The sequence below is a fragment of the Dermacentor silvarum genome, chromosome 1, assembly GCF_013339745.2.
Source record: "Dermacentor silvarum isolate Dsil-2018 chromosome 1, BIME_Dsil_1.4, whole genome shotgun sequence".
Classification (NCBI taxonomy): Eukaryota; Metazoa; Arthropoda; class Arachnida; order Ixodida; family Ixodidae; genus Dermacentor; species Dermacentor silvarum.
The window spans coordinates 232878305-232905972 of NC_051154.1; the positions used below are offsets into that span (position 1 = coordinate 232878305).

The 27668-nt window shown below is 47.4% G+C and overlaps 1 protein-coding gene across 2 annotated transcripts; it reads right to left on the reverse strand.

The window, feature by feature from the left end:
* Positions 1–10084: 10084 nt before the first annotated feature.
* LOC119436916 (keratin, type I cytoskeletal 9-like) lies at positions 10085–26774 on the reverse strand. Of its 2 annotated transcripts, none has more exons than XM_049660100.1 (2): positions 26697–26774; positions 10085–10441 (listed from the first exon to the last, which is right to left on the reverse strand). In XM_049660100.1, exons 1-2 carry the CDS (start codon positions 26700–26702, stop codon positions 10085–10087), a joined length of 363 nt encoding a protein of 120 aa, XP_049516057.1. In that variant the 5' UTR covers positions 26703–26774. The 2 variants fall into 2 exon arrangements, with proteins under 2 accessions (XP_049516057.1, XP_049516058.1); XM_049660101.1 differs by lacking the exon at positions 26697–26774 and adding an exon at positions 11379–11399.
* Positions 26775–27668: the final 894 nt, after the last annotated feature.

Consider the following 27668-nt stretch of genomic DNA (forward strand, 5'->3'; position numbering starts at 1 on the left):
AGGGTTCCTTCCGCTTGATTATATTCCTTTCTCATCCCCAACCGTTCACCGCCAGCCGATCTCGTTGATAACGTGGGTCGAGCTCCGATCAAAGCAATGACGAACTGCCAAAATGAATAGCATTGAAATAAAACCGTTGCATTACACTGATCCAGATATTGAAACCCAAATAGATCGCAAAATTTCCGCTAATGACAGTTCTAACTATTTGCCTATGCGCACCCGTCGCAATTGATGAATTGATGAAAGTGACGAAACCTTACAGTGGTTAAGTCATATACGTATGTCCTCATGTATAACGGCGACGCTGTTAGCCTCGAGTTGGTCGGGGTTATCGGTCTATGCTCACCAAAAACACACGGTAGCTGGAGAGCTTTGTCTTTGAGTTTCCACGTAACAGAAATGTGTTTTCTCGTATATTCTAATTACATTCCGGTGCTGTCATGTCTGCAGGTTGTGTGTAAGTAGCAGGTTATGAATTTTCGGACGCATTTTACCTTGAAAAATACAATTATTTCCATACTGCCCTTGCACTGGGCGGTGTGGCTACAAAAATGAGGTTGTGTGCCGCACTTCCCGCAACGCGCCTGCGCGCATCTCGAAAGCGTGCACACGATGCATCTGTCCTTGATGCGTGGACGCTCTGCCCGCTGCATCTGTCGCACTGCGTGTGCTGCGACCGTAATTGAAATTATGGAAACCAGCTAGCGGCTGTGCGCAATCAGACAGAGCTCAAACGGCAGCTGAAAAAGGACTTCGTTTTTCAGTTTCCGCGTAACATAGCTATGTTTCCTCGCATATTCGAATAAAAATCCGAAACCATCATATGTGGAGTTTGCGTTTAAGTTGTGCTTTGCGCATGTTTGTGACGCAATATACTTTAATACTATTGTTTAGTTCAATGAGGCACTTTCGCTTGGAGGAGAGCCTGGAATAATGAGGATGTATGCTGTACTTCAGCACACGTGCGTGACCACGTGACGTATACGTCACTTGTGGTGGGGGTGCTTGTCTAACGTCATCTAGCTTCATTTGTATTTGTACGTCGGCGACACCTTCGCATTACATGGACTTTGACAAGGGTAGAATGGCGGCGTAATTTGTCTTATTTTGTATGGATTCTTCTGTATTAGATTATGCCCACTCGCCTTATTTTGAAGCGAAGCTTGTTACAACTCACAGATTCGGTGGCGTGCACGTATGCACAAAATTATCATCGTCAGCATTGGCTCGAGCGTCGTCGTCTTCTTGTGCAGCTGGCTCGTTGGAGCCCTCTAGGTTTGCGCTCGTGCCAATGCTCCGGCGTTTGTCGTCGTCATCTGCTTCGACAGCTGGCTGCGTTGCCGCTAGTCATTGCCAGCGTAGAATTGCACTTTTCTTGTCTAGGCATAACGGGAAGGCAGCGTTTACGAGGGTATAAGCCATTCATTGTCTTACATAACGGACAGATTTAACCTGGAAGCAATATTATGGAAATCCATCTAGAATAATGCGCTCGGGAAAGGGCTCGTCGTCGACGTGCTGCTTCTAGCGTGAGGGCGTGCGAAGCCCAGGTGAAACCTCAGCGAAGACCCGCGGACCCCGAGTTGAGGAACTGCGATGATGAGGCTTAACGTCAGCGAAGAACCGCCGACGCCGAGTTTCGGGAGCTCGATGTTGAGGCCAAACTTCAGCGTCGTCTTACCCTCCAGGAACACGACAACGGTGATGCCCGCATCCGCAACTCTAGCGCCAACTTCCCCGGTGTGACGGCCAAATTTCAGCCCGATTTTCTCAACCAGAATTTTGGAGCCAGCTGCTGTGCGTGTGACTGGTTGTTGTTCAAGCACAACCTGGTAATCGGCAGTGCCATTGGTTCGGAGGAACACCAAAGAAACACACGACAAGCTTCGCTTACCCTCATTTCTTGGACGTGCGGGAGGGGCTACTGATTATTTTTTACTTGTTCGTTCCTGACATCATTGGCTTTACAATCTTTGATAAAGTTTGATGGTTGTTGACTGGTTGTTGTTCGAGCACAACCTGGTAATCGGCAGTGCCATTGGTTCGGAGGAACACCAAAGAAACACACGACAAGCTTCGCTTACCCTCATTTCTTGGACGTGCGGGAGGGGCTACTGATTATTTTTTACTTGTTCGTTCCTGACATCATTGGCTTTACAATCTTTGATGAAGCAATTAGAATCTTGTTTAGGGCGAGCTCTTTTTCCTTCCCCTCAATGTTAGTCATCACTGCCATCTCACCAATGCAGTTTTATTTCAGAATGAAAACCAGAACTAAACTGGAGGTTCATAGGATTACAGCGCGTCATTTCTGAGCCTCATGACGTACTTGACTGTTATCATTTCTCCACCAATGACCACTACGGTATGCCCAATGTGGTACCGCTCCGAACCATCATTGCAATGCTCCACAGTGCGGTAGTAAACAACTTATAGGTGAGATAGCGGGGCTACAACTCTCTTAAAAATATTGTAGGGAGGCTAATGCTCCGCAGTCGTTCTGCTTGGCATGCCCTGTTTGACGCTACCCCTTCTCTCGTCAATATAGAGTGTGTTAAACTCACGTACATATCATCTTCTATAACCTTATGCACGTATAATATTATTTGTCGAAAAACTAGTTTGTTCTGCCCTTTTAGCTGTCTCCTATAAGCCATTAAATATGCTGCTGTGATTGTAGTTTGTGCCTAGCTGTAGTTTGTGCCTTCCCAATACCTGCGCAGTCGAGTATTCAAGTGCGAGGTGACCAAGTTTTGATTGAATTGGTTCAATGTAGCTTTATTTTTGTTTTTATTTTTCAATGTGTTTCCTCAAATGGTGGGGTCGTCTAGCAAATATTTGCTGTGGGAGCACACATCCTTTTGTGGTGGTAGATCGAAGGCTGCGCTGGAGAACGGTTTCTCAGGAGCACAAAAATAACACCAGGCAGGTGCCGTAATAAGCATTGCGGTGGCGCCTCAATTCCCGCATAAAAATGAAAGAAAGAAAAAAAAAACTGGTGGCGCATCTATTCTTTGCGGATGTTTGGTGAGGTTAGACTGATTACAGACCAGATTTTAGGCAAATGCCTTTTTTGTTCCTTGCGCTCCTATCACCCCACTTTGATATATGAGCAGGAATGAGAGGTTAAGAAGGGGGTTTATTGTGTTTTTATAGTGCCTATAAGTGCCTTTTTTCAATATCGGCGCCTATATGAACACTAATACCCTGAAGTTTCGCTTTAGTGTGCAGTTAGAAAGCGTTATTCATGCTACGTGGCAACATTGACTGTTAGGAACTCTATGGGGTTTAACCTAGTCCTCTAGTTCAACCAACTCCTGAAAAACAGCCGCTAGCAGCAGTGAAATGGGAGGCGCCGGCCAGAATACGCCACCGCGCTGGCATGGCGCGAGCGGTTGGCGAATGCGAAACCGCGGAGAACCGTCACGGGAAAGGAGAGTGAAGAGCAAAAGAAGGAAGAAAACTGTGGTGCGCATGCGGCTTTTGTTTTCTTTGTAAATTACTTTTTAAGACGTTAACCGCCGTCAAGTGTTCCTTCTCAGCGTACAAGATCATTCTCAGTGACAAGAGGGACAATTTTAATCCAAAAATCTCGAGATGGTGGTAGTTTGCTATTGTTTCCGCAATAAATCAAACACCAGGTCATAAACAGCCCGACCAGGTCCACTAAGGCCATACTCGGCCTGGACCTGAAGAAGGCCTTTGACAACGTAACGCATGCAACCGTACTGGCCAAACTGCAGGAACTCGGCCTTGGCGAACGAACGTACAATTACGTTCGAGACCTTCTGACGAATACAAAGGCCAAGCTTACTCTCGGGGAGCTTACTACCGAACAAATAGAGTTGGGTAGCGCCGGCACCCCGCAGGGATCGGTGATATCGCCCATGCTTTTCAACCTAGCTCTCGTGGGGTTGCCGCCCAAGCTAAACGAAATGGAAGGGCTCAATCACAGCCTCTACGCAGACGGCATCACGTTGTGGGTTACCGAGGGGTGCGACGGCCAGGTAGAACACACGTTGCCACGTGCTATCGAGACGGTCGAACAATACTTGGAGAACACCGGACTGACCTGCTCCGCAGAAAAGTCCGAACTGTTAGTTTACAGACCTACGCGAAGAGGCCGCAAGCTGAACGGCGAGACGAACGACGAGGATCCCGGGAGGGACATACCACTAACGACGTCCGACGGGAGCCCCGTACCCAGGGTAGATAGCATGCGGGTTCTGGGCTTACACATCGCGGCCAACGGACATAATGGCGAGACCATCAGGTGACTGGAAGGCGCGGTTGCACAGACCGTCAGGTTACTCAGACGCATATCCAACAGACACAGCGGGATGAAAGAAGGTAGCATGATCAGACTAGTTCAGGCCTTCGTAATTAGCCGAATAACGTACATGGCACCATACCTCCCTCAATTGGCACGTTGCGGAGGAAGACAAAGATGGAACGCTTAATCAGAAAGGCTTACAAACAGGCAATAGGGCTACCGATCAACACAAGCACGAACAGGTTACTGGATCTAGGTCTATATAATACGCTGGGGGAATCGATAGAAGCACATAACATAGCGCAATACGAACGTCTTTCCAAGAGCAGGACGGGCAGATACATACTAGAAAAGTTAGGCATCGGGTATCACGCTCAACACGGCATCAAAGTCGACGTACCCAGCAGCCTCAGGGACAAGTTGGTCGTCCATCCGCTACCAAAGAACATGCACCCGGAATACCACAGGGGTAGAAGAGAAAAGAGAGCGCAGGACGTACAGAGGAAGTACGGCAAATGTGAAGACGCGGTGCTCGTGGACGCGGCCAGGTACGCGCGCAGGCGCGCCTTCACGGCCGCTGTGGTAGATCACGAGAACACTTGCAAAACCAGTGTCACGGTGCACACGGTGCACGCGGAAACAGCGGAGGAGGTAGCCATCGCGCTAGCGGTGGCCACCACCGAGGCCGAAGTGATCATCAGCGACTCCCAGACGGCAATTCGCAACTACGCCAACGGCCGCATCTCCCCCGAGGCGTTACGAATACTACTCGCGGGCAAAACCGGGAATAAAGAAGTTTACATCGTATGGGCACCCGCCCACACCACATCACTCGCCTGCAACGAGGCGGCGCACGGGGCGGCTCGAGGGCTTACGGACCGAGCCGCCAACCACACTAGCGCCGCCTCGGCCACGACGTCTGGTGAGGGGTGGGAGTGGGAGGATCGCCTGACGAGCTACAGAGAAATAACGCAACACTACAGACTGGCGAGGTGCAAATTTCCGCCACCACACCAGAAACTGAACAAGAGACAGGCGGTCGCATGGCGACAGCTGCAGACAAGAACGTTTGTAAACCCGGTGATCTTGAATCGCTGTTACCCCGAGCTTTATTCGTCCAACCAATGCAAGTTTTGTGAGGCCAGGGGAACCCTGGAACACATGTTATGGGAGCGCAAACAAGGGGGGGTTCCAGACGGGGACGCAGCCTCGAGCCGAACGCGCTGGGAGACTATACGCTGCTCAGCTCCGCCCTCGAAGACAAACTCTGGGCCGTCCAGCGGGCCGAAGAAGCTGCCAGAGCTCAAGGGCTCCTGGCCGACACCTAGGCAGGGGTATTCGCACAAATCCCCGAATAACTCTCCGGATTATAAATAAAGTTATCATTCATTATCTTCACAGCGATTCTTGGACTACGTTCCGCGTGCCATCTAAACAGATTTCTTCAAACATGTGCACTTCAAATTGGGCGGAAGTGTATTTGGTAGTGTTGGGACGTTTTGCCTGTACAATTCGGATAATGTCATTGTATATGCGAAAATTGCCGGAGTTGTACCTAACAGTCCTCAAGTAAGAACATGGTAATTCCTTAATAAATCGTAGTCTCTCTTGCATTCATTATTTATCTGCTTTTGTTGTGTCTTACTTTAATTGCATCAGGCAGACATAAAGTAGCGTTTTTTTAATCAGTATTCTTAACTTTCAAGTATTCTTTTTCATGCCTGTTTCACTATATGCGACGCTCGAGTACAGTGGCTGTTGAACATGAATATGAGCAGTGTGCTTGCAGAATTATCGAATGGATCGTCATTAGTCCAGCAGTTTTATGGGGCAATTGCACGGCTATGTTCAACTGTTGGCGCCTTTGTGACATCATACGAATGACATTTCTTGTTTTTTTTTTGTCGTAGATACAGATCGCGCACGTCTTCGTTTGAAATAACTGGCATTTATGTAAATAATTATTGTGCCTTTATTTACAAATTTGGAGGCCTAAACCGTTGCTTTGCCCTCCTATTTTTGGCGCCTAAAACACGCTTTATTATTGCCTAAAGATCCGGCCTATAGTGATTAGCAATCCTTCTTATGATGTGCTTGTAGTTGGTGATATGTTTTATACGTTATGATTAATAATATGGTAGTTATTGTATTTGCATGGCCGTATCCCTACGCCATATGTGAATGACGAAATGTTATGGGCACATCAGCAGACACACGATGTCGTAATCTCGCTGCCAGTCACAATGCCGAATAATACCACCACCCTGAATACTTTGTTGTAATCACTGCGCCGCATTTGAGGCTTCGTAGCAACGCCAGCTATCTCTGGTATCTTGGCTGCAACTTCGTTCCAATGACTATCCATCGACCGGCCGTGCTCGACGCGGTGGTGTCTGATGCCGATGGGGCGCTATCGCCTTAATAGATTTAAGGTTAAGGTGACAGAATATATAGAAGGCTAATGTGTCAGAAGGGTAGCCCTTGGGTCAACTAAGCGCATATCCATTCTATGAGGTCCGCCAAGAATGGGCACATTCCAATACCGCACATGCAGTACTGAAGTTTTCTGTTCGTGCACATACCTAATGGCACATACAGAGTGACCTAAGTTGTCTACTTGGCCAGGCAACAGCCAGCACACACCTAGTGGCCCAAGCTAGTGTACAACTTCACTCACTGGGTACCTGTGGAGTTATGCGCCTTTCTTATACCACCCTCCTCTCTCTATCTCGTCCTTCTTTTCCCTCTTTCCCGAATCCCGAGTAGGGTAGTCAACCAGACGCATTTCTATTTGACATCCCTGCCTTCTCTCTCTATTTGCCCCACCTCCTAATATACATACTCAGAGAGCGAGAGAGTGAGGAACGGCAAGGATATTAGCCAGACGCGAGTTCCCGCTTTGCTACCCTGCACTGGAGTAGCGGATATAGGACTTGGAAAGAGGACAATCCGGGAGAGAAAATCAAAAGAAGAAAAAAGAACTGGAAGAGGTGACAAAAAGGCGTTCCAATTACAGGCGTTCACACAGACCGGTCGATCTCAAGAATCGCAATAGCGCTTGCACGGCCTTCTGATGCGATTTCCCGTCGCTGTTGTAAAGAAATCCGTTCTTCCGACAAAGGATGGTCGTCCAACTGGTTCTGCATTACGGAAAGCGATTGTCTCTGCACACTGTACTGCGGGCACTGGCATAGAACGTGATGGATTGTTTCCTTGTGGTCGCAATCTCCACATGGTGCGGTGTCGGCCATCCCCATGTGGAACGCGTAGGCATTAGTAAACGCGATGCCAAACCATAGCCTATACAAAATGGTCGCAACTCTTCGGGGAGGTCATCGTGACGGTAGAAGGCTTAAAATTGGATCCACGGTGTATAATCGGGCATCCATACCATCGAGTTCTTTCCTCTCTAATGTGGGGAATTGGGAAAATATTTTGTAGCGATGCCTTTCCGATGCTAATGCCTTTTCGCGCTTTTCGCGCTTTTCGCGCTTTTCGCGCTTTTCGCCTTTGGTGAGAGGTCAGAGCGGCGGTCCACTCACGTTATGAGCAGGATCAGCCGGCCGTGAGCGGTGGATGATAAGGCCAGTGTAGAATAAAGCATAAATAACGCATCGCTACAAAATACCGGCCTTGGTGTGGAAGTAGGTGGAGCATCCTTTACATACTCAGGGTTCGTACAGAACATCCGACGCTACATTCAAAGATTATTGAAGGATGTAATGGTTGCTAAAGGCCAAATATTAAGTGTGCTGAGACAAACTTCAGTCATATTCGTAAATTAAAAAAAATATTCAAGGCTGCTTCACCCAAGCTGAACTTGTCTAGAGCGAAGTAGTGATAGAATTGCACAAAAGCTTTAAGAACTTCAGGTGACTTGTGAAAGTCGACTTTCCCATTGTAACGATGTCCATCCCTTAATGGCACATCACACACTTTGCTCGACGAGGGTTATTAGTGTCCCGATTAACCCAGATATACTCGTCACGTTAAAGCCGCATGACTGAAACTTACTGCTCCAGGCATTTCTAAAGCCCAGGCCTCAACAAATTAGCCATGACGATGCAATGTAAACCAACTAGCCATAAAAATGTTGGTATGGCTTGGTCGCTTGATCTGGTTTCGTCTAGTACAGCAGTGGCAATGGCGATTTAAACAAACGTGTTGTTAGTGTCTCTGGACATGAAGACTGATTCACTTAGGAAAACTCTCAGAACAGAATATATCTAGGACCCTTTCCCAATAATGTCCATGTAATTGCGCGGATGCAGATTTTTTACTTTGAAAGTTCAGAAGTCCCCCAAACCCCAGTTCTGAAGGAAATGAGGAATAAAATTTATTTTAACTGAGGTTTAAGGTCCCTTCAAGTCCTTTCTTCAAATTTGACGATTTTCGTTGATTTTAAGGAAATGTGTGAACCCTCAGGAATGCAAATTGGGTCAGCCTCCGAAAACGTGTTAATCGACTTAAAAGACTCCGTGTTTGAATTACGAAGTCATACTTACATGCCGCCTTTCTCTTGCTGCTACGGCAGTGGAAGTAGCGCCAGTAATTGGTCTGTCTGGACCAAGACTCAAACGTTTCTGTAAAATACAGCGCCGTGTTTTGGCTGATCATCGGTTGCCTAAACCAGGTTGTATAGAGAAAAACCCAATACCGAGGTTTGTCGAGAATAAACGAGCAAATCAGCGCATGAACGATGACTCGATGTTCTGAAAGGTACTCCTTGTGCTAGAAAGCACACCACAAAGTTACTCATATTTCACTGGCCTTCTTAGCGGCTTCTCACATGAGTGTGCAGCTCCTTTAGGCATAACGCATACTTTTAATAAAAGCGACACACAATTCCCCTCATCAGTATACCTAACGGTCACCATAGATGCATTCCGGTACCCCAGTTTCTTTTCTTGGCCTTCAAGTCATTATCTTCACACTAAACTCATTCTTTATATCGTAAGTTTACTTCCAAAAGCCCTTGTGCAGAATTATAAGAAAAGTGAAAATACTTTTATGGCACTGAAGTAACAGAATGGGTGTACGTGCATGTGTACGCAATCCACAAGAGCTCCTTCAGCCATATTGTGATGAGCGTCGTGCCAGAGTCTGCATTTATGCAAGAAAACCGAGTCACGCAGAGATTCAGGTGCATAGTTTTATTACAAAAATCCGCGCTCTTTTTTTAAAGAAGAACCGCTTTACGTTCTGTGGCGTTACATATTCATTTTTGGATGGTTTTCATGGTTTTCTTTTGTTTTGTGGTGGAGTATAGAATAGCACGAGAGTAGAGGTGATGTTTCAAGGTCGACTAGAGGTGATGCTGCAGACCTGAAAACAGTAGTAAAGAAAAAGTGCAAAATTGCATAAGATAGCCCTTGGAATTTTCCATCTATCGCATGAGTACAAAGAGCAGAAGATTGCTTACACTTTGTCTAAGATACCTGATTCCCCAATACCATGTAAGGCTCTAACGTTATAAAAATCAACTTCCTGATACATTCAACGTTTACTTTTTTCTTAATGAAGTGTGGACGAGGATATGAATAGGTCCACGAATGGCTGCTTTTTTGCCATTTGTAGCAATCCGGGAAGAAATTCAATATAGTAAGATGTTGGGCTAGGCCAGCGCACAACTTAGAACTAAGTTTAAGATGAAGGAACGCCTAAAAACACTGGATAACACACGATTCCAATAGGGATGACAAAGCGCATACTAGTATTTTGCATGCCTAGCGCGAATTTTCTCTGTGTTGTCGATATAAGTTCCACGAAAGAAGGCAATGCCGACAAGGATGGTTTCCTTACCTTCTTCTAGCGTCGGCCAACGTGGCCATGGTGCTGGCTTCCGAAGCCAGACGTTTGACCTGCGGAGCCGCCTGCGATGCCACCCGACTGCTGGCCAAAACCACTACCGTGGCTCTTCGAGTCGGTCTTAGAGAAGCCTGAGCTAGAGCTGTACCCCTCCTTGTTGTTGTAGCCCTGAACATTACTAGACGAGGTGCCTCCGGAGAAGCCTGCCGAGCCCTGGTTGTGGCCTACGGCTCCTTGCGTGAAGCTACCCTGGGAGCCTCCGGCACTTTGCCCAAACCCGCCTCCAATGACTCCTCCGTGCGCTCCGCCGGCGAGGGCAAGGCATACTACGCCGGCGAACACAGCAAGACACAGGAGCTGCAGGTGGACAGTGGGAGAAAACTTCATATCACTGCCTCATTTGTCTTATCAACGCTGCCCTGTAAAGTCAATCTTTGTTTCGTCCATTCTAGTCGTTCATAGCATGGGAAATGTGTTGTTTTTTTGTTCTCGCTTAATGAGCGTTGTTAACTATTGGTGCATCTGTTGATACATGTTTATCTTCGAAGGTGCACTTTTACGAGTGCGGAGTTCGTAGCACGGCAAAATTAGATCCTGCTGCTCGTGTGAAGCTACGCGAAAGACGACACGAACATGACGTTAGTCCAGAGGAACGAAGCTTGATAACGCAGAACTAACTACAAAATAATAGAATATATCGTAAATGGTGGATACTGCAACTGACAGTACCAGGAGTCGACAGGGGCTCTCGATTGGAATAGGTGGCCCATGAGGGCGTAAACGAAATGTCCAATGCACATTGACGACCACAAGCTAACTTCAATATTTTTATATGTGTTCGTGAATCTCGAAACGAAAAAAAAAGAAATAAATCAGAACTATTCCAGTCAGCTTTCTGTGACATTTCATTGAGTCATTTTGCGTGTACGACTGACTGCTGTGTAATAGAATAGAGCTCCACAGCAAATGAATAAGTTGTGATGGCACTTTCTGAGAATAGATAACGATTATAGTTTCAATGAAAAGAAGGAATATAATGTAGAGAATGACAAAATTCTCAAGTGCAATGAATGCAGTAAAACCTGGTTACCTCAAGCAGGCTAGGTGACTAATCGTCGCCGCCCCGTTTCAAAGGGGATACGATGAGAAACAATCATCATCAATCGTCAAAACAAAACAGTTGTCTTATACGGGGACACGTGTCTCTTTGCTGAGATAAAACGATGTCAACAGCAATTTCGTTCAAACAGAAATTCGCTACGGAAGATACAAACAGGTAAATCACAAGTCTCACCTTCATGTTTAAGCAGTGCGCCAGTCGTCTGCGACAAGCGAAATAGTTTTGACTCGATCTTGCGGAGCTGGTCTTAAGTTTTTGCAGAGTGCGCTAGCTTTTATAGACAGGCGGGCACTTTTTGGAGAGAGTTTCTAAACGGAAATTCCTTAAACCAAGAGAACAGAGCCACAGGATGACGTTGCGGGGGAGAAAAAGGTGGGTAACAAAGAAAGATGGACCCGTAACTACAAGCCACCACTTTCTCTGCCACTTGTTCATCCGCGCCAAGCTCTCACAGCTTTAAGAAAGCAGGGGGGGGGGGGGGGGGGGGTTAGAGCTCGTTGGCCTTGCAAATGCTGTCAGGAGCACGTGGTGGCACGTACACAGGCACGAGCATTGACTATGGAACCACTCTCCCCGATTCCAGCCAAGCTGCTTACCTTCCCCGTCCTTTTTTCTGAATGGTTGCGTCCCAGTGAGCATTAGTTAACTTTTCTTTCCTTGCTCCTGGTTACCTGCTTTTCATTTCTCTTTCTGCCTCGCCCCGTGTCTTGTATTCACTCGTTTATGGTGTGGTAATCTCGAGTGCTCCTTTCCTAGCGACATTAAAAGTAGACAGCATGGGAGGAATACAAATCAACGAAAAGATTGATGGCCTTTTGGTCATAATTTGTGCTCCATTTTGAAGCATTGTCTTGTGATGATTGTGAGCGATCCACACAAGCCGTTTGATAGGTTACAGCACTAGATGATTTTCATTTACAGAGAACGAACCGATACGCGCGACACTAAGTATAAAGGGGGAAAAGGAGGATCTGGAATTGCTGAATTGATGAAAATGATGAAATCTTGCAGTGGTGAAGTCATATATGTGCTTATATATAACGGCGATGCTGTTCGCCTCTAGTTAGTCGGGGTTATCGGTCTGTGCTCACCGAAAACACACGGCAGCTGGATGGCTTTGTCTTCGAGTTTCCGCGTAACAGAAATGAGTTGTCTCGTATATTATAATTACAATCCGATGCTGTCTTGTCTGCAGGTTGTATGTAAGGCGCACGTTATAAATTTTCTGACGCATTTTTTTGAGAAATGCAATTAGTTCCATAATGGCCTTGCACTAGGCGGTGTGCCTAGAAAAATGAGGCTGTGTGCTGCATTTCCCCAGACGTGCCTGTGCACTTGTTGAAAGTGTGCACACGATCAGTTGGCGTCTGTTCTCTCGTCGAGTACGGATGGATGGATGGAAGCATGCTAGATATGAGCCTCCCCTTTGAAACGGGGTGGTGGGTTGCGCCACCAAGCTCTTGTTATTATTCTGTCTAATGTCCTAACTTTATTTTTGATAAACACAAATGCAAATAATTCCACGCATCAACCTTTTTGAACCATTACTGGGAACTCTGTTTCTTTACGTCTCCGTTATTAGCGGTCTTCCTACTTTTCTGCCACCAAACTGCCAACCGCCCCTTACTAATCTTTATAGCGGACATGTTTGCTTTGCCCCTTCTATCCCTGATTCCAAGGGCTTTAAGGAGGTCAGAGAAACGTAAGCTTGCAGCAAGATAGATTTCTTCACATTTCAATAAAACATGTTTCACCGTTTCTCTAGCTTTACCGCAGCAAGCACATGCGTCTTTGTCCTTGGTGCACCTCGCTTAATAACGACGAGTTCTAAGGCATCTTGATTTCGCTTCGAAAAGTAAGGAACTTCCCTTTGAGTTATCAAGGATTCTTTCTGTCCTAATGTGTTTTTTTTTCCTTTAAGGTAAGTAGTCATAGCAGGTTTCTTTTCCACTGCCGCCACCCATAACCTTTTCTCAGCGTTTTACGTTTGACGGTCTTTTTGCAGTGCTGCTGTCCATGCATATCGGTCGCATATCTGCTGGTAAGCTTCGTAGTTCTTTTCCTCCAGTGTGAGTCAATGTTTTGTCTGTACAAATACCTGAATACTCTTGCACCCCATCTACTTTCTTCCATTTTCCTCAGTCGTTCTTCAAAATCATTTTTACTCTGAGCCTCCCTTGCTTCAAAATTTGTCCAGCCCATATCACCCTGCACAGCTTCATTAGTAGTCTTCCCGTGGGCGCCCAACGAGAGGCGTCCCACTGACCTTTGGTTGCCATCGAGTCCTGATTCTACTCCTGACTTCAAGCAAACAACCGCATTTCCAAATGTAAGCCCTGGAACCATGACACCTTTCCACATACCCCGGAGCACCTTGTACCTATTGTATCCCCATAGCGCACTGTGTTTCATTATGGCCGCGTTTCTCTTCCCGTTTGATATTATTGTTTTTTCCTGTGTCTCCAGATATCTGTCGCCTTCGTTTACCCTTATACCAAGGTATTTGTATTATTTTCCCCGAGGTATATCCTGGCCCTGTATCACTGTCTGTTCACTGTTTTCACTGAATATCATAAAACCAGATTTTTTAAAGCCAAATTTTAATCTGAAATTCTCACATTCTGCTCCACAGATATCAGCCAGATGTTGCATATCAGTTTGCTTGTTCGCAAGCAACACAATTTCGTCCGCATAAAATAAACCTGGAAGCTGCTGCTCAACTATTGTGCCAGCTTGTTTGTGTGAGAGGTTAAACCCGACTTTGATACCTTCTAGTGCCGTTTCTATCCTTGCCACGTACATCATAAACAGCAGCGGTGATAAAGGGCAACCCTGTCTCAGTCCCTTGTTGATATCAACTTTATCCTCGCTCAGTCATCCCTTCCCATTCAACACGAACGGTATTAATGGGTAAATCACCCTCAATAGCTGTATACTGTCGTTGCCTATACCTTCCCTTTCCAGAATATTCCACAAAATGCTGCGATCTACGTTGTCCTACGCTCCGGTTATGTCCACAAAAAGTCACATATAGCGGTTTCCTTTCTTCTATGGATATTTCGATTCACTGAGTAAGGACAAATAAGTTATCATCCAGACGCCTACCGATGCTGAAACCGATCTGAAGTTCTCCTGATATGCCATTATTTTCTGGCGATGTTTGCAGCTTCAATTTAATCGCCTGCTTTGCTAACCTGTATATACAGACAGGTCAAAGGTCTATACGACTGAATTCTATCTTTTCCCCCCTTACCTTTATAAATTAAATTCATGCTACTTTGTCGCCAACTGTCTTGTATTCGCTGATGTTGAAAACATTTTTCTACTGCTTTCAACAGTGCTTCCTTATTCGTTGGTCCTAGCTCATTAATCAGTGTAACGGGTACCTCGTCTAAACCTGTGGCGGTGCGTTTAGTAATTTTTGCTTCAGCTTTGTGCCAGTTGAAATTACTCAGCACCACCGCCTTTTCCGTCTGGTTCTCGTTCATTCTAGCTGGTCCTCTGCATCGTGAGGATTACGTTCCGTGCCCGCTCCCCCCTCCAACGGTGCACTGCTTTTGCTTCAGTGTTCCCCCAAACGCTACCGCCGATGACATTATTGACGCCATTGAAGAGACCACAAGTCCGAAAAACTTGAAGTCCTTGCAGCATCAAAGTGGAACTAAGTCCTGCAGAGTGGTTGCCTCAGCGGCTGCTGCACCTAAGCTCTTAACAGACGGTAGCTTTGTCCTTTATGGAGAAGCAGTATCAGTAGTCCAAGGTTGCCCTCAATTTGTAGCGGTGACAGTCTTCAGAGGTCACTTTTTGTCGGGGACGCCCCTTTAGCCGTGGCATTTTCCATGTACGGCAAGGTTCTGGAAATTCATGAGCAATCCTTTAAAGGAAGACAGCATGTTTGTAAGAGCCTGCGGATGGTCCGCATTGAAAGACTCAGGCCTGTACCGAGCTTCATGACAGTATACGGTCACCGAATAATGTGCGACTACAGTGTTGTCAACAACGTGTGCTCCTGATGCGCCCAAAAAAGCCACGTCGGAAAGGAATACATCACGCCCCGGTGTGCCAGGTGTATAAGTGTTCGGCCATGAAACAACCGATTGCTCCGCACCTTGCCGTCGCTGCGCAGATGAACACGTTACCGCAGATTGTCTGCCGTCCAGGTCATAGGCTTTTGCGGCTGGAACGGCGCCGGCAGAGCGGACGCAGGCCACCGCGGCTGTTGACGAACCACGTGCTGAGTTTACGCCCCCGTTGAAGGAGACAGAGGAGAGAGAACCTGGAAATTCCGACTGCCAACAAGCAACAACGCCCACCCAAGAAGGCAGTACTGGTCCCCACGGTTCAGCACCAAGTTTCACAGCGGAGGAGAACGTTCTAACCCCGGATTCAGCGTCACAGTCCAGTGTGAAACACGATTCTTCAGGTGATGCGGAGAGCACAGACGTTCCAGCAACTGAGTACGAGAAGAGGCCGCGGGCGCCTTCCTACTCGGAAGCAACTGCTATGCCACGAGAAGTCCCTGACGCGAAAGAAACCCGCTGGTCCACTGGACGCGGACACAGGATGCAGACCCTGGATACTAGGAAAAGACAGCCACCGCAGAAGGGCCTGGCACGCAGGCGGGCCCGACGCCACTGAGCCCCATGTCCCTCGTTACGCAATGCCGGGACCCCAGTATATGCAACCCCGTGAGCCATGTTTCCGACCTTCTGGGACTGAGCGATGAAATGTTGGTTGATAAACCGGACTTGAAACGACCTCTTCTTTCAATGTCTTCGAGCGTCGATGAATCGGCTATTTCGTGAGGCTTATAGCGCATGAAAAGACAAGGACTAAGGAAGAGGTGACACACGCAGGCGCTAACTTGCAACAATATTTATTCCGAGCAAAGGGCCCACACACACATATATATATAACTTTTTCGCAGACATCATCATACATGTGCCGCTTAAAAACATACCTTACACACCATTACGCAGGTAAGCTAACTCCTTGCGGGAAAGGGCAATTGATGGTTCTGAAATACAGTTATCCCCGAACCTATCAATTATTTTTGCTTCAATAATTTCGCAAGTTAATCTTCCTCGTGGTTATCCCACGATGGAGCAGTCTCTGTATGCTGGAGCACACGTCAAGCGGTCACAATCATTCGCCCCGGCATCAGCGCACTTGCAATGCCTGCAGTGAGCGTCAAGGAATCCACCCCGTTTTTCTGCTACATTATACCTGTGTTCCTTTAAACGCTCGTTGAGGGACCAACCGCTTTGTCCCACGTAATTTTTCCCACACTTTAAAGGAAGGTTGTAAACAATAGCTCCCGCACATTCAGCAAACGGGTCCTGGTGTTTGTTTTTGCACATGCGCATCTGAGACAGGCCTGGTCTGGTTAGTCTGCACAGACATTGCAATTTTGTAGATGCTGAAAACACAACCCTAACATTCGCACGTTGACCTATCTTCGTTAAACGGTGTGAAAGGCCGTGGATATACGGGATGATAGCTACGTTCCTCTTATCTACCCAAGGCAGGCTGGAAAAATTGTAAATAACTCTGATGTGGTACTGGATCACTTCAGGTCATTAACATATAAGAATATTAAGGCCTTCCCTGCAGAGATAGCAGACCTCTTTTATTTCTTATCGCATTCAGGTCTGCTCTTCAGTGTTCAGTGTTCTATTGACACTTTTGGAAACGTTGCCTTCACGAACGCAACCGGGATGTCAAATGACGCTTTCTTAGAACTTCTTAGTTTTTATCTTCGGCCTGCTTTCATTCTGTGGAAAGGGTAGCCTTGCATAAAGAAGGAGGGAATTTGCATCGGATCGTGAAAACTCCGATTCTGATCGATATATATTTAGCAGAACTAGACAAGCACATGAGTGGTCGGCTTCCGGATTTTAATATTCTCAAAGTTTTTAGATACGTCGATGACTTTTTAGTTCTACTTGACTGCAGCTCGAACTGTTCTGATTTTTTAACCACTAATGCCCCGTCTTTTATACGCGAGGGTTTATCTCCTTTAAAATTAACGCATGAACTGCCGATTGACGGAAGTATTCGCTTTCTTGACATTAAGTTTTTATTTGCAACGACCATGTACTCTGGAAATACGAGCCTCGTGCGAACAAGCCACTGCTCCCATATTAGTCGGCGCACTCTAAGTTGGTTAAGAGGAGAATCGCAAAAACATGCTTGTCAAGCGCATTATGTAATAAGTCATGCCCTGAGCTGATGACCGAAAGCTTAAATGATCAGATCCTCCGCCTTCGTTTGGCAGGATAACTTACATATGTACTTGTTATCATTGCTGAGAGCCTGCTCAAGGCTCGTATTTTCAGCCTACATGGTCGTAGGCTGGAATACCTTCGTATACTGAGGATACGAAGGACCAAGAGCACGCCTTTGACAGAGTCAGGCACGAGTACCTTTTTGGGGTACTGCGCATGTATAGCTTTGCAACAGAAATCATCGATTTGTTCCGGGAAATATACCGGAACATGTCCAGCACCTTGGTCTTAAACGGAGTGGCAAAGAGAACGATAAGACTAAGTAGGGGCGTCCGACAGGGGCACGCCTTAAGCCCGATGCTTTATTCTATAAAGACCCCTTTATTCGATTGATATGCGCTGATACGAAAGTGCGCGGCCTTCCGCTCCCGGTAAAATGGGTCATAACGGTTTCAGCGTATGCCGATGACGTGACCGTGTTTATCAGAGACCCAGACAGTTTGCTTTAAGTGCTCAGGTGTTTAGACGAGTATAGAAGCATATCGGGGGCGAAACTGAACATGGCGAAAAGCTGTGCTTTAGCTCTTGGCGACCAGCTTAGACCAGGCATGCCACACAACCTTAAAGGGACATTAAAGAGAAACCGGAAGTTGAGCTTAAATGGTAGATTATCCTTTCACGATCACAGTCATACCATTCTTACTGCAAACAGATGTTTAATAAGCGAGAAAATAGCGAAAAACTGAACGATAGGTGCTGACGCTCCTTCGAATTTCCCGCACCACACGTTCATGACGTCGGAGATTACAAACGCAGGCCGGTCGCGATTATCGAGAGCGATTTATCGCTGTTAATAAAACGCAAAATGAAATACACCTTAAACGTACATAAACAGCATTTGCCAACTTTTTAAACCGTTTCAAGTGAGGAAGTACAAGTTTAGCGGAAAATTAAATAAATAAGAAAAAATGGCATGGCGCTATACATCCGGTCGTGATAGTTTCGTAGTTTCGTTTTTGCTCAATGCATCATCGCGCGCGCCTGTGTTGCACTACAGTGTTTAGTTGCGTGTTGCGTGACTCGAAAAACGTTGACTTCGCGGGAAACAGCCAGAAAATGCCTCGTGTGTAGTGTTGAGGGCTGTATAAGTGGCCCAAGGCGCTTGCTCAGTGGCAGCGGCAGTGTTGACCCGATTGTGTCCTTTCATGTGGTGCCGCGCGATGAGCCCCAGCTCCCCGGCGTTCTCAATGGCTCAGTGCTCTGCCGATGATAAAACGGCAAAAGAGCCAGAGAAACCGATGGTGTGCTCTCTGCATTTCTCGCCCTCGGATTATGTATATAATCCTGCCCTCGGAAAGTATCTTGGCGTGCCCCAGAGGCCAGCCCTTTCTCGAGCAGCTGTTCCCTCACTGCGGCCTTCATCAAACCCCCTACCGGTGTCCCTGCAGCAGCAAACTGGCGCCTCGGTGAGTACTGATTGTCAATAAATAAAGCCACGAAATAACCATACCGAGCACGTGCGCAACTTTCTACGCTTGTTCTGTAGGGAACATCGTCGCCTGACGGACCGCACGCCTTGCCTTCGGTCGACGAAAACGAAGCGCTGTTTTCCGCCGGGGCGGCCGGCGGCTCACCGCCATCGCACGCAGAAACACCTACCGCTCGAGAACGGAGGATCATTTCGCGCTCCGTTTCACTGAATATCGCTGAAATGCAGTCCTGCTTCCCTGGCGAGCTCTTCGTTGCAAGGTTCAGCGGCAGCAACAGTATCCATCGCGGCGAACGCAAACGCAGCGGCCATGCAACCATGACGCAGCCAGCGCCTCGGCCGTTTACGCAAGCGCTTCATTGCGCGTTCAGATTCGCTGAGAGCAATGAAATCTGTGACGACACTGCTTCAGCGCCAAATATGGGGTGAGAGAAATTGAGGAAGAGATATTTGGTCTTTGTTTACGAATTTCTGCGCTAATAACTCATATTTTTGCACCCAACAAAAACTGCATGCATTCCTGAAGGTCCCTCTTTTATTCCAGCTGAACTTCCTGTTTCTCTTTAGTGTCCCTTTAAAATAGTAGTAAGGATTAAGCTTTTGGGAGTAGAGTTCGATCGATCAGACTTCGCACCAGATGTATGGGAACCGTTCGTCCAAGAGGTTAAGAATGCTACTCAGAAGACAAGACTCTGCAATTTCTCTTTTGCAGAGAAAGCCTGTCTTGTTAAGTGTATTTTTCTGTCGCATTTCTTTTATGTTGCTCAGGTCGCACTTCCTCCAAGACCATTGCTGCAGGCCCTCAGCCACGCCGTTTTGTCTTTCTTCTGGGATGGCGGCACATAGCGTCTGCATACGGACGCCCTACGATTACCAAGGCGCCTCGGGGGCTTCAGCCTGCCCTGTATCGAAACGATGGCGCTACTGATTGGCCTTAAGACACTGGTGACAACCGTAGATGACGTAGGAGTAGCCGCAAGGCCGCTCGCCGTGTATTTCCTAGGTCCATTTCGGAGGGTACTAGTCCCCCGAGCGTTATAGGGAATCTATACCCGAGTGCTGAAGACACGCCACAGTATTACAGGGCAGTCATCTCGCTCTTCCGGAAACTCAGCGCCGTCGACTCCGAGGTAGAGCCAAGAGATGTAGCGCCGGCGCGGCTCTGCGAAATGGTCGTATCCGCCCGGTCCACCTTAAATAGCCCGCCGCCGACGTTTCCATGGTTGGAATTAACGTCAACTAGACTCCCCAAGAAAGTAGCGGACATGCAGTGGGAAAGGGCATGGAGAATTCTGCCTACACTAGAACGCCTACAGCACTGGGGGATGGTCCAGCAAGCGAGGTGCCCCAACTGCGGAAACACAGAGACAGCGGCACACGCTGTCGCAAGTTATGTGGTAGCCACGACCTACTGGCATCTCGTGCATCGATGCATGCAAAGTATAGGCTGGCCCTGTATTACACTAGGGGCTGGTGTCCCCGAGGCGCCTATACGGAAGGCTCGTCCTCGCCGCCGGGGAATATGTCCTTTGGCGAAATCGTTGCAGGGCGGTTAGCGGTCGCCGATGCCTGCGGCTGCAATGGCCTTTGCTTGCTCACCTTAGGAGGATTATACTAAGCTTCCTAGATACCAAATTGGTTACACACGGCGAAGTTGAGTTCCTGCGGCACTGGTCCTGCCCATTTGTATCTCTGGTGGATGGCAAGGCTAGACTTTATGTGGTCTTTCCTGATGTGGAAGTGTTCTAATTTGTTTGTGCTAAGGGGCCGAACAGCGGCAACCTTTTGTCGGCGGTGGTGGCAACCCCCGTGTCTCTTTGTGAACGGTTTGCGTGGAGCTAGTGCGGTTGTATATTTGTGTAAAGATTTTGATTGTTGGAGCGCAGAGTAGTCCTCCCAGTCTACTACCTTAACACCAGCGTCACTCTCACCAATGTATGAGTGCCCTGTGATGGCTTTGGTTTTTCGAAAATAAACTTTTCTTTCGAAGCCGAAGTCGAAGCACACGCACAGCGTGTGCTTCGACTGTAATCGTCATTATAGGAAACACTATTTAAGAACGCCTCTCACCCGCCGTGGTTGCCTAGCTATGGTGCTGGGCTGCTAAGCACGAGGTCGCGGGATCAAATCGCGGCCCCTGCGGCCGCATTTCGATGGGGGCGAAATGCAAAAACACCCGTGTACTTAGATTTAGGTGCACGCTAAAGAACCCCAGGTGGTCGAAATTTTCCGGAGCCCCCCACTATGGCGTGCCTCCTAATCAGATCCTGGTTCTGGCACGTAAAACCCCATAATATAATTTTTTTATTATGGGATGTTCAGTCGTTGTTGTAAAATCCTTTCTTCCGACAAAGGCCGGTTGTCCCACTTGTTCTGCACTAGAGAAAGCAATTGTCTCTGCACACTGTACTGCGGGCACTGGCATAGAACGTGATGGATTGTTTCCTTGTCGCCGCAGTCACCACCTGCTGCGGTGTCGGCCATCCCCATGCGGAACGCGTAGGCATTAGTAAATGCGACGCCCAACCATAGCCTATACAAAATGGTAGCGTCTCTTCGGGGAAGTCATAGTGGAAGTCGAAGGCTTAATATTGTGTCCAGTGTATATAATCGGAGATGCATAAACTGTGGTTCATTCTACTCCAATGTGTTGAATTCGCGTGCAAGTAAGTGCAGCATCCTCTACATACTCAAGGTTCGTACAGAACATTGGACGCAAAATTCAAGGACAATTATAGGATTTCCAGGTTGCTAAAGTCCTATTTTAAGGACGTTGTAACAAACCAGTCCGACTCATAAACTAAAACAAAATATTCAACGCTCCTTCTCCTTAGCTGAAATTGTTCACAGCGAAGCAGCCACTGAATTGAACACAGACATCAAGATCTTCAAGGGGCTTGTGAAAGTCTACTTTCCTATTGTAACGATTCCCATCACCTTATGGCACATCACACACTTCGTTCTATGAGGATTGGTGGAGTTCGGCTTCACACAAAGATACTCATCAGATTAAGGCTGCATGGCTGAAACTTACTCCTCTAGGCATTTCTAAAGCCCAGGCCTCAACAAGTGAGCTATGACAGTGCTGTGTAAACCAAATAGCGAAAGAAAATAAAACAAAAATGTTGGTACGGCTTGGTCGCTTGATCTAGCTGCGTCTAGTGCAGTAGTGGCAATGGCGATTTAAACAAGCCTGTCGTCAGCGGCCGTTGTCATGACAGACCGCAATCGCTCAGCAAAACTTTGAGAACAGAACATATCTAGCATTTCCCAACAAAGACTGTCCATGGAATTGCGCGGATGCAGAGTTTGTTACTTTGAAAGTTCAGAACTCATCGCCAACCGCAGTTCTCAAGGAAATGAAGAAGTGAATTTATTTTCAAGGAGCTTCTTCTTCTTCTTTCTGGGGTTTTACGTGCCAAAACCAGTTCTGATTATGAGGAACGCCGTAGTGGAGGGCTCCGGATTATTTTGACCACCTGGGGTTCTTTAACGTGCACTACAACGCAAGCACACGGGCGTTTTTGCATTTCACCGCCATCGAAATGCGGCCGCCGCGGCCGCGATTCGATCCCGCTTCCTCGTGCTCAGCAGCGCAACGCCTTAGCTGAGTGAGCCACCTCGGCGGGTATTTTGAAGGATCTTTAAGGGCCCTTAAATTTCTTTCTGCTAATTCGACGGTTTTCATTGGTTTCAACGAAATGTGTGAACCCTGCATAACGCAAATTGGGTGAGCCTCCGAAAAAGTGTTAATCGCCTCAAAAGACTCCTTATGTTTGATATTACCAATTATTACTTACATTCCACCTTTCTCTTGTCGCTACGACAGTGGAAGTAGCGCCAGTAATTGGTCTGTCTCGACCAAGAGTCGAACGTTTCTCTAAAAGACAGCGCCATGTTTTCGCTGATCATCGGCTGCCTAAACCAGGCTGTACCGAGCAAAACCCAATACCAAGGTATATCGAAAGCGCACAATCAAAAAAGCACATGAACAATGGATCCCTGTTCTGAAAGGCGCTCCTCTTGCTACAAAGCACATCGCAAAGTTCCTCATATTTCACTGTCCTTGGCAGCGACTTCTCACATGTGCGCAGCTCCTTTAGGCAGCACACAAATGTTTTTTAAAAGCGACACCCAATTCCACTATTAAAGGTCTCTTACGGTCGCCATAGATGCATTCCGGTACCACAGTTTCTTTTCTTGGCCTTGAAGTCATGACCTTCACAATAAACTGATTCTTTATATTGTAATTTTACTTCCAAAAGCCTTTGTGCAGAATTATAAGAAAAGTGAAAATACTTTTATGGCACTGAAGTATCAGCGTGGGTGTACGTGTGTACGCAATCCACAAGAACTCCTTCGGCCATATTGCGATGAGCTTCGTCTGCATTTATGCAAGGAAACCGAGCCACGCAGACGTACAACTGCATACTTTTATTATAAAAATTCGAAATCTTTAAAAAATCTGCCCTCTTTTTTTTAAAAAAAGAACCCCTTTATGTTCTGTATGGTTACATATTGATTTTAATATGGTTTTGATGGTTTTCTTCTGTTTTGTGGTTGACTATAGAATAGCGCGAGAGTAGAGGTGATGTTTCAAGGACGACTAGAGGTGATGCTGCAGACCTGAAAACAGTGGTAAAGGAAAATGCAAATCAGCATAGGACAGGCCTTGGGAATTTCGGTCAATCACATGAGTACAAAGAGCAGAAGATTGGTTGCACTATATCTAAGGTACCTGATTCCCCAATACCATGGAAGGCTATAACGTTTTAAAAATCAATTACTTCCTCATACATGCAAAGTTTCTTTTTTGCTTAACGAAACTTAAACGAGAATATGAATTGGTCCCCCGATGGCTACCTTTCGCTCATTGTAGCAATCCGGGAAGAAATTCAATATATTAAGATGTTGGGTTGAGCCAGCGCACAACATAGAACTAAGCTCAAGATGAAGGAAATGCGTAAATACGCTGGATAACACGCGGTTTCCAATAACGATGACAAAGCGCATACTAGTGTTTTGCATGCCTAGCGGGATTTTTCTCTTTGTCGCCGATAGAAGCTACACGAAAGTAGACAATGACGATAAGGATGATTTCCTTACCTTCTTCTAGCCTCCACCAACGTGGCCGTGTTGCTGGCTTCCGAAACCAGACGTTTGACCCGCGGAGCCGCCAGCGAAGCCACCCGACTGCTGGCCAAAACCGCTACCATGGCTCTCCGAATCGGTCTTAGAGAAGCCTGAGCTGGAGCTGTACCCCTGCTCGTTGTTGTAGCCCTGAGCATTACTAGACGAGGCGCCTCCAGAGAAGCCTCCCGAGCCCTGGTTGTAACCTGCGGCTCCTTGGTTGAAGCCACCTTGGGAAACTCCGACACTTTGCCCAAACCCGCCTCCGATTACTCCTCCGTGCGCTCCACCGGCGAGGACAAGGCATGCTACCCCGGCGAACACAGCAAGACACAGGAGCTGCGGGTGGACAGTGGGAAAAAACTTCATATCACTGCCTCATTTGACTCCCATCAAAGCTGCCCTGTAAACTCATGCTTTGTTTCGCCCATTCTAGTCGTGCTTAGCATAGAAAGGTGCCTCTTTTATTGCGATAGCAATTATATGGACACTTCAACCGGATTTCTACCATCGCCGTCGCCGTCGTCGTCGCCGTGAGGTTTCGTATAGATTGCAAGGGCGATAAAATCGGCGCCGCGCGCCGTATGCGCGAGCGAAAGCGCGCTATCACGGAGGGCGAAACCCCCCCCCCCCCCCCCCCCCCGCGCGCTATCACGGAGAGCGAACGCTCGGCGGAAAGCAAACGTGACCGTCGCGCAAAAGACTGTGGGGGTATGGGAGGGAGGGAGGGAGGCGGGGCGGCGCTGTGCTCCGGCACCAAAGGCGTATCTTGCCCTCAATCTCCCACAACAAAGCGGGAAGAGGGGGGGGGGGGGCGCAGCTTCTCCTTCGCGCTTTGCCCGGGGATTCCGGTCGTCCGCACCATCTCTTATCTCTACACGGCTCTGACCTTTCTATGCGCTTTGCATTCGCCGCTCAGTTTCCGTTGAGGCGATAGACCGCGCGAACCTGTGCTTGCTGCCAGCGTTTTGACAGTCGTTGGCTGCGGTCATTCAGTGTGATCTATTCATGTTTGCTTGTGCGCGCTGACACCACGATTGTTAATTCAGTTAGTAAGCCAATGTGTCGAAGTTTATGCAGCCGATAAAACTACTATCCCTACCCCGAATAACTCTCTACTAATTTGCTATCGCAATCGATGCTTCGCCTTTCGGGCGAAACTGCGACATTTTTTATTGCCATAGCAATTATATGGACACTCCAAAGCGGATTTCTGCCGTCGGCGTCACCGTCGCCGTCGCCGTCGCCGTGAGGTTCCGTATGATGTCAACGGCGATGAAATTGTCGCCGCGCTCCGGACGCTGTATGTGCGAATGAAAGGGCGCGAGGGACGCGCGCTTTCACGGGGAGCGAACGCGCGGCGGAGAACAAACGCGCGTTCTGCGCCGTGCTCCCTGAATGGCTGCAGAATTAAGCGTCTCTTTCTCCTTTACAATCACCATATACATAGAGCAAACGCGACTTCTTCCGCCGCGCCAAAGGCCATGCGGGGACGGGAGGGAGGAACGGTAGGCGACGTTTAGCTGCGGCACCAAATGCGTATTTATACAAAAATGTTGCGAGGCGAGAAGGTGGTTAAGACTTCCGACGCTGCTCGACGAGTTTGCCGCTCCGATCTCGTCGGAAACCTACGAGCCGCCCCCAAAGGCCCTGGCAAAAGTCACCAACGCCGCGCGCGTTCGGTGCGAACGCGGGCAAAACGGCGACGGCGTCGACACCAGTTCTGCGCGTTGCTGGTGCTGCTGCATGTCAAAGTTTATACAGCTGATAAAACTACTATCCTTACTCCATATTTTCTATTAAGTTGCTGTCGAAATTGATGCTTCGCCTTTCGGTTGAAACTGCGACATTTTTTGACTCGCCTAATGAGCGTTGTTGACTATTGGTGCATGTGTTGATATATTTTTCTCTTCGAGGGCGCACCTTTACGGGTGTGGAGGTCGTAGCACGGTAATATTAGATCCTCCTGCTAAAAGACGACACGCACATGAAGTCAGTTCAAAGGAAGAATCTTGATAACGCAGAGCTAACCTCAAAAGAAAAGAATATATCGTAAATGGTGGATAATGTAACTGGGAATACCAGGTGTCAACCGGGCTCTCAATTGCAATTGGTGGCCCACGAGGGCGAAAACGAAAGGTCTAATGCCCATTTACTACCACGACCTAACTTCAACATTTGTATGCGAATCTCGAAACGAAAAAAAAAAAAGATAGAAATCAGAAACATTCTAGCCAGTTTTCCGTGACTTCTCATTCAGCCATTTTGCGTGTACAACTGGCTGCTGCGGAATAGAAGATAGCTCCACATTAGATCAATAGATTCTGATGGCACTTGCGGAGAATAGATTACTATGATAGTTTCAATTAAAAATAGGAATATAGAGTAGGGATAGGACAAAATTCTCAAGTGCGATGGATGCAGCAAAACCTGATTGCCTCCAGCAGGCTAGGTGGCTATTCGTCGCAGCCCCGTTTCAAAGGAGATACCATCAGAAACAATCATCATCAATCCTCAGAACCTTACAATAGTTGTCATATACGGCGACACGTGTCTCTTTGCTGAGATAAACCGATTTCAACAGCACTTTCGTTCAAAGATAAATTCGCCTACGAAAGATACAAACAGGTAAATCACAATTCTCACCTTCATGTTCAAGCAGTGCGCCAGTCGTCTGCGATAAGCGAAATAGTTTTGACTCGATCTTTCGGAGGTGATCTAAAGTTTTTGCAGAGTGTGCTAGCTTTTATAGACAGGTGGACACTGTGTGGAGAGAGTTTCTGAAGGAAAATAAAAAAACAGAGGATAGAGCTGCAGGATCCTGTTGTGCATCTCGTTAAAGGTGACCACCTGATTCACCGTGGCGAGGGCCAGTTGCTGCTTCACTTGACGTCGGGGAGGGATAAAAATGCGGGCAACAATGAAAGGTGGGCCCGTAACTACAAGCTACCACTTTCTCTGCCACTAATTCATCGGCGCGCCAAGCGCTCACAGCTTTAAGAAAGAAGGGGGAGGGGAGGGGTTGAGAGCTCGTTTGGCCTTGCAAATGCTGTCAGCAGCGCGTGCTGGCACGTACACATCTAGGCACGAGCATTGGCTATAATACCATTCTCTCCCCGATTCCAACCAAGCAGCTTACCTTCCTCCGTACTCTTTTTCTGACTGGTTGCGTCCGACTGAGCTATAGTTAACTTTTCTTTCTTTGTTCCTTGTTACCTCCGTTTCATTTCTCTTTCTCCCTCGCCCTCTTCGTGTATTCACTGGTTCACGGTGTGGTAATCTCGAGTGCTCCTTTCCTAGCGACATCAAAAGTAGACAGCATGGGAGGAATACAGATCAACGAAAAGATTGATGGCCTTTTGATCATAATTTGTGCTACATTATGAAGCATTGCCCCGTGACGACTATGTGCGATCCGCACAAGCCGTTGGAGATTTTCCGGCACTAGATCATTTTTTTATTTACAGGGAAGGAACCGATACAAGCGACACCAAGAATAAAGGGGAAAGGAGGATCTGGAATATAAGGCAAAAAAGGGCTTTAAGAACGAGAAACCTCTATTAAGACTATTGCGGCACGATTCTAAACGGTGGTGAAAAAGAGAAAAAGCCTTCAGGA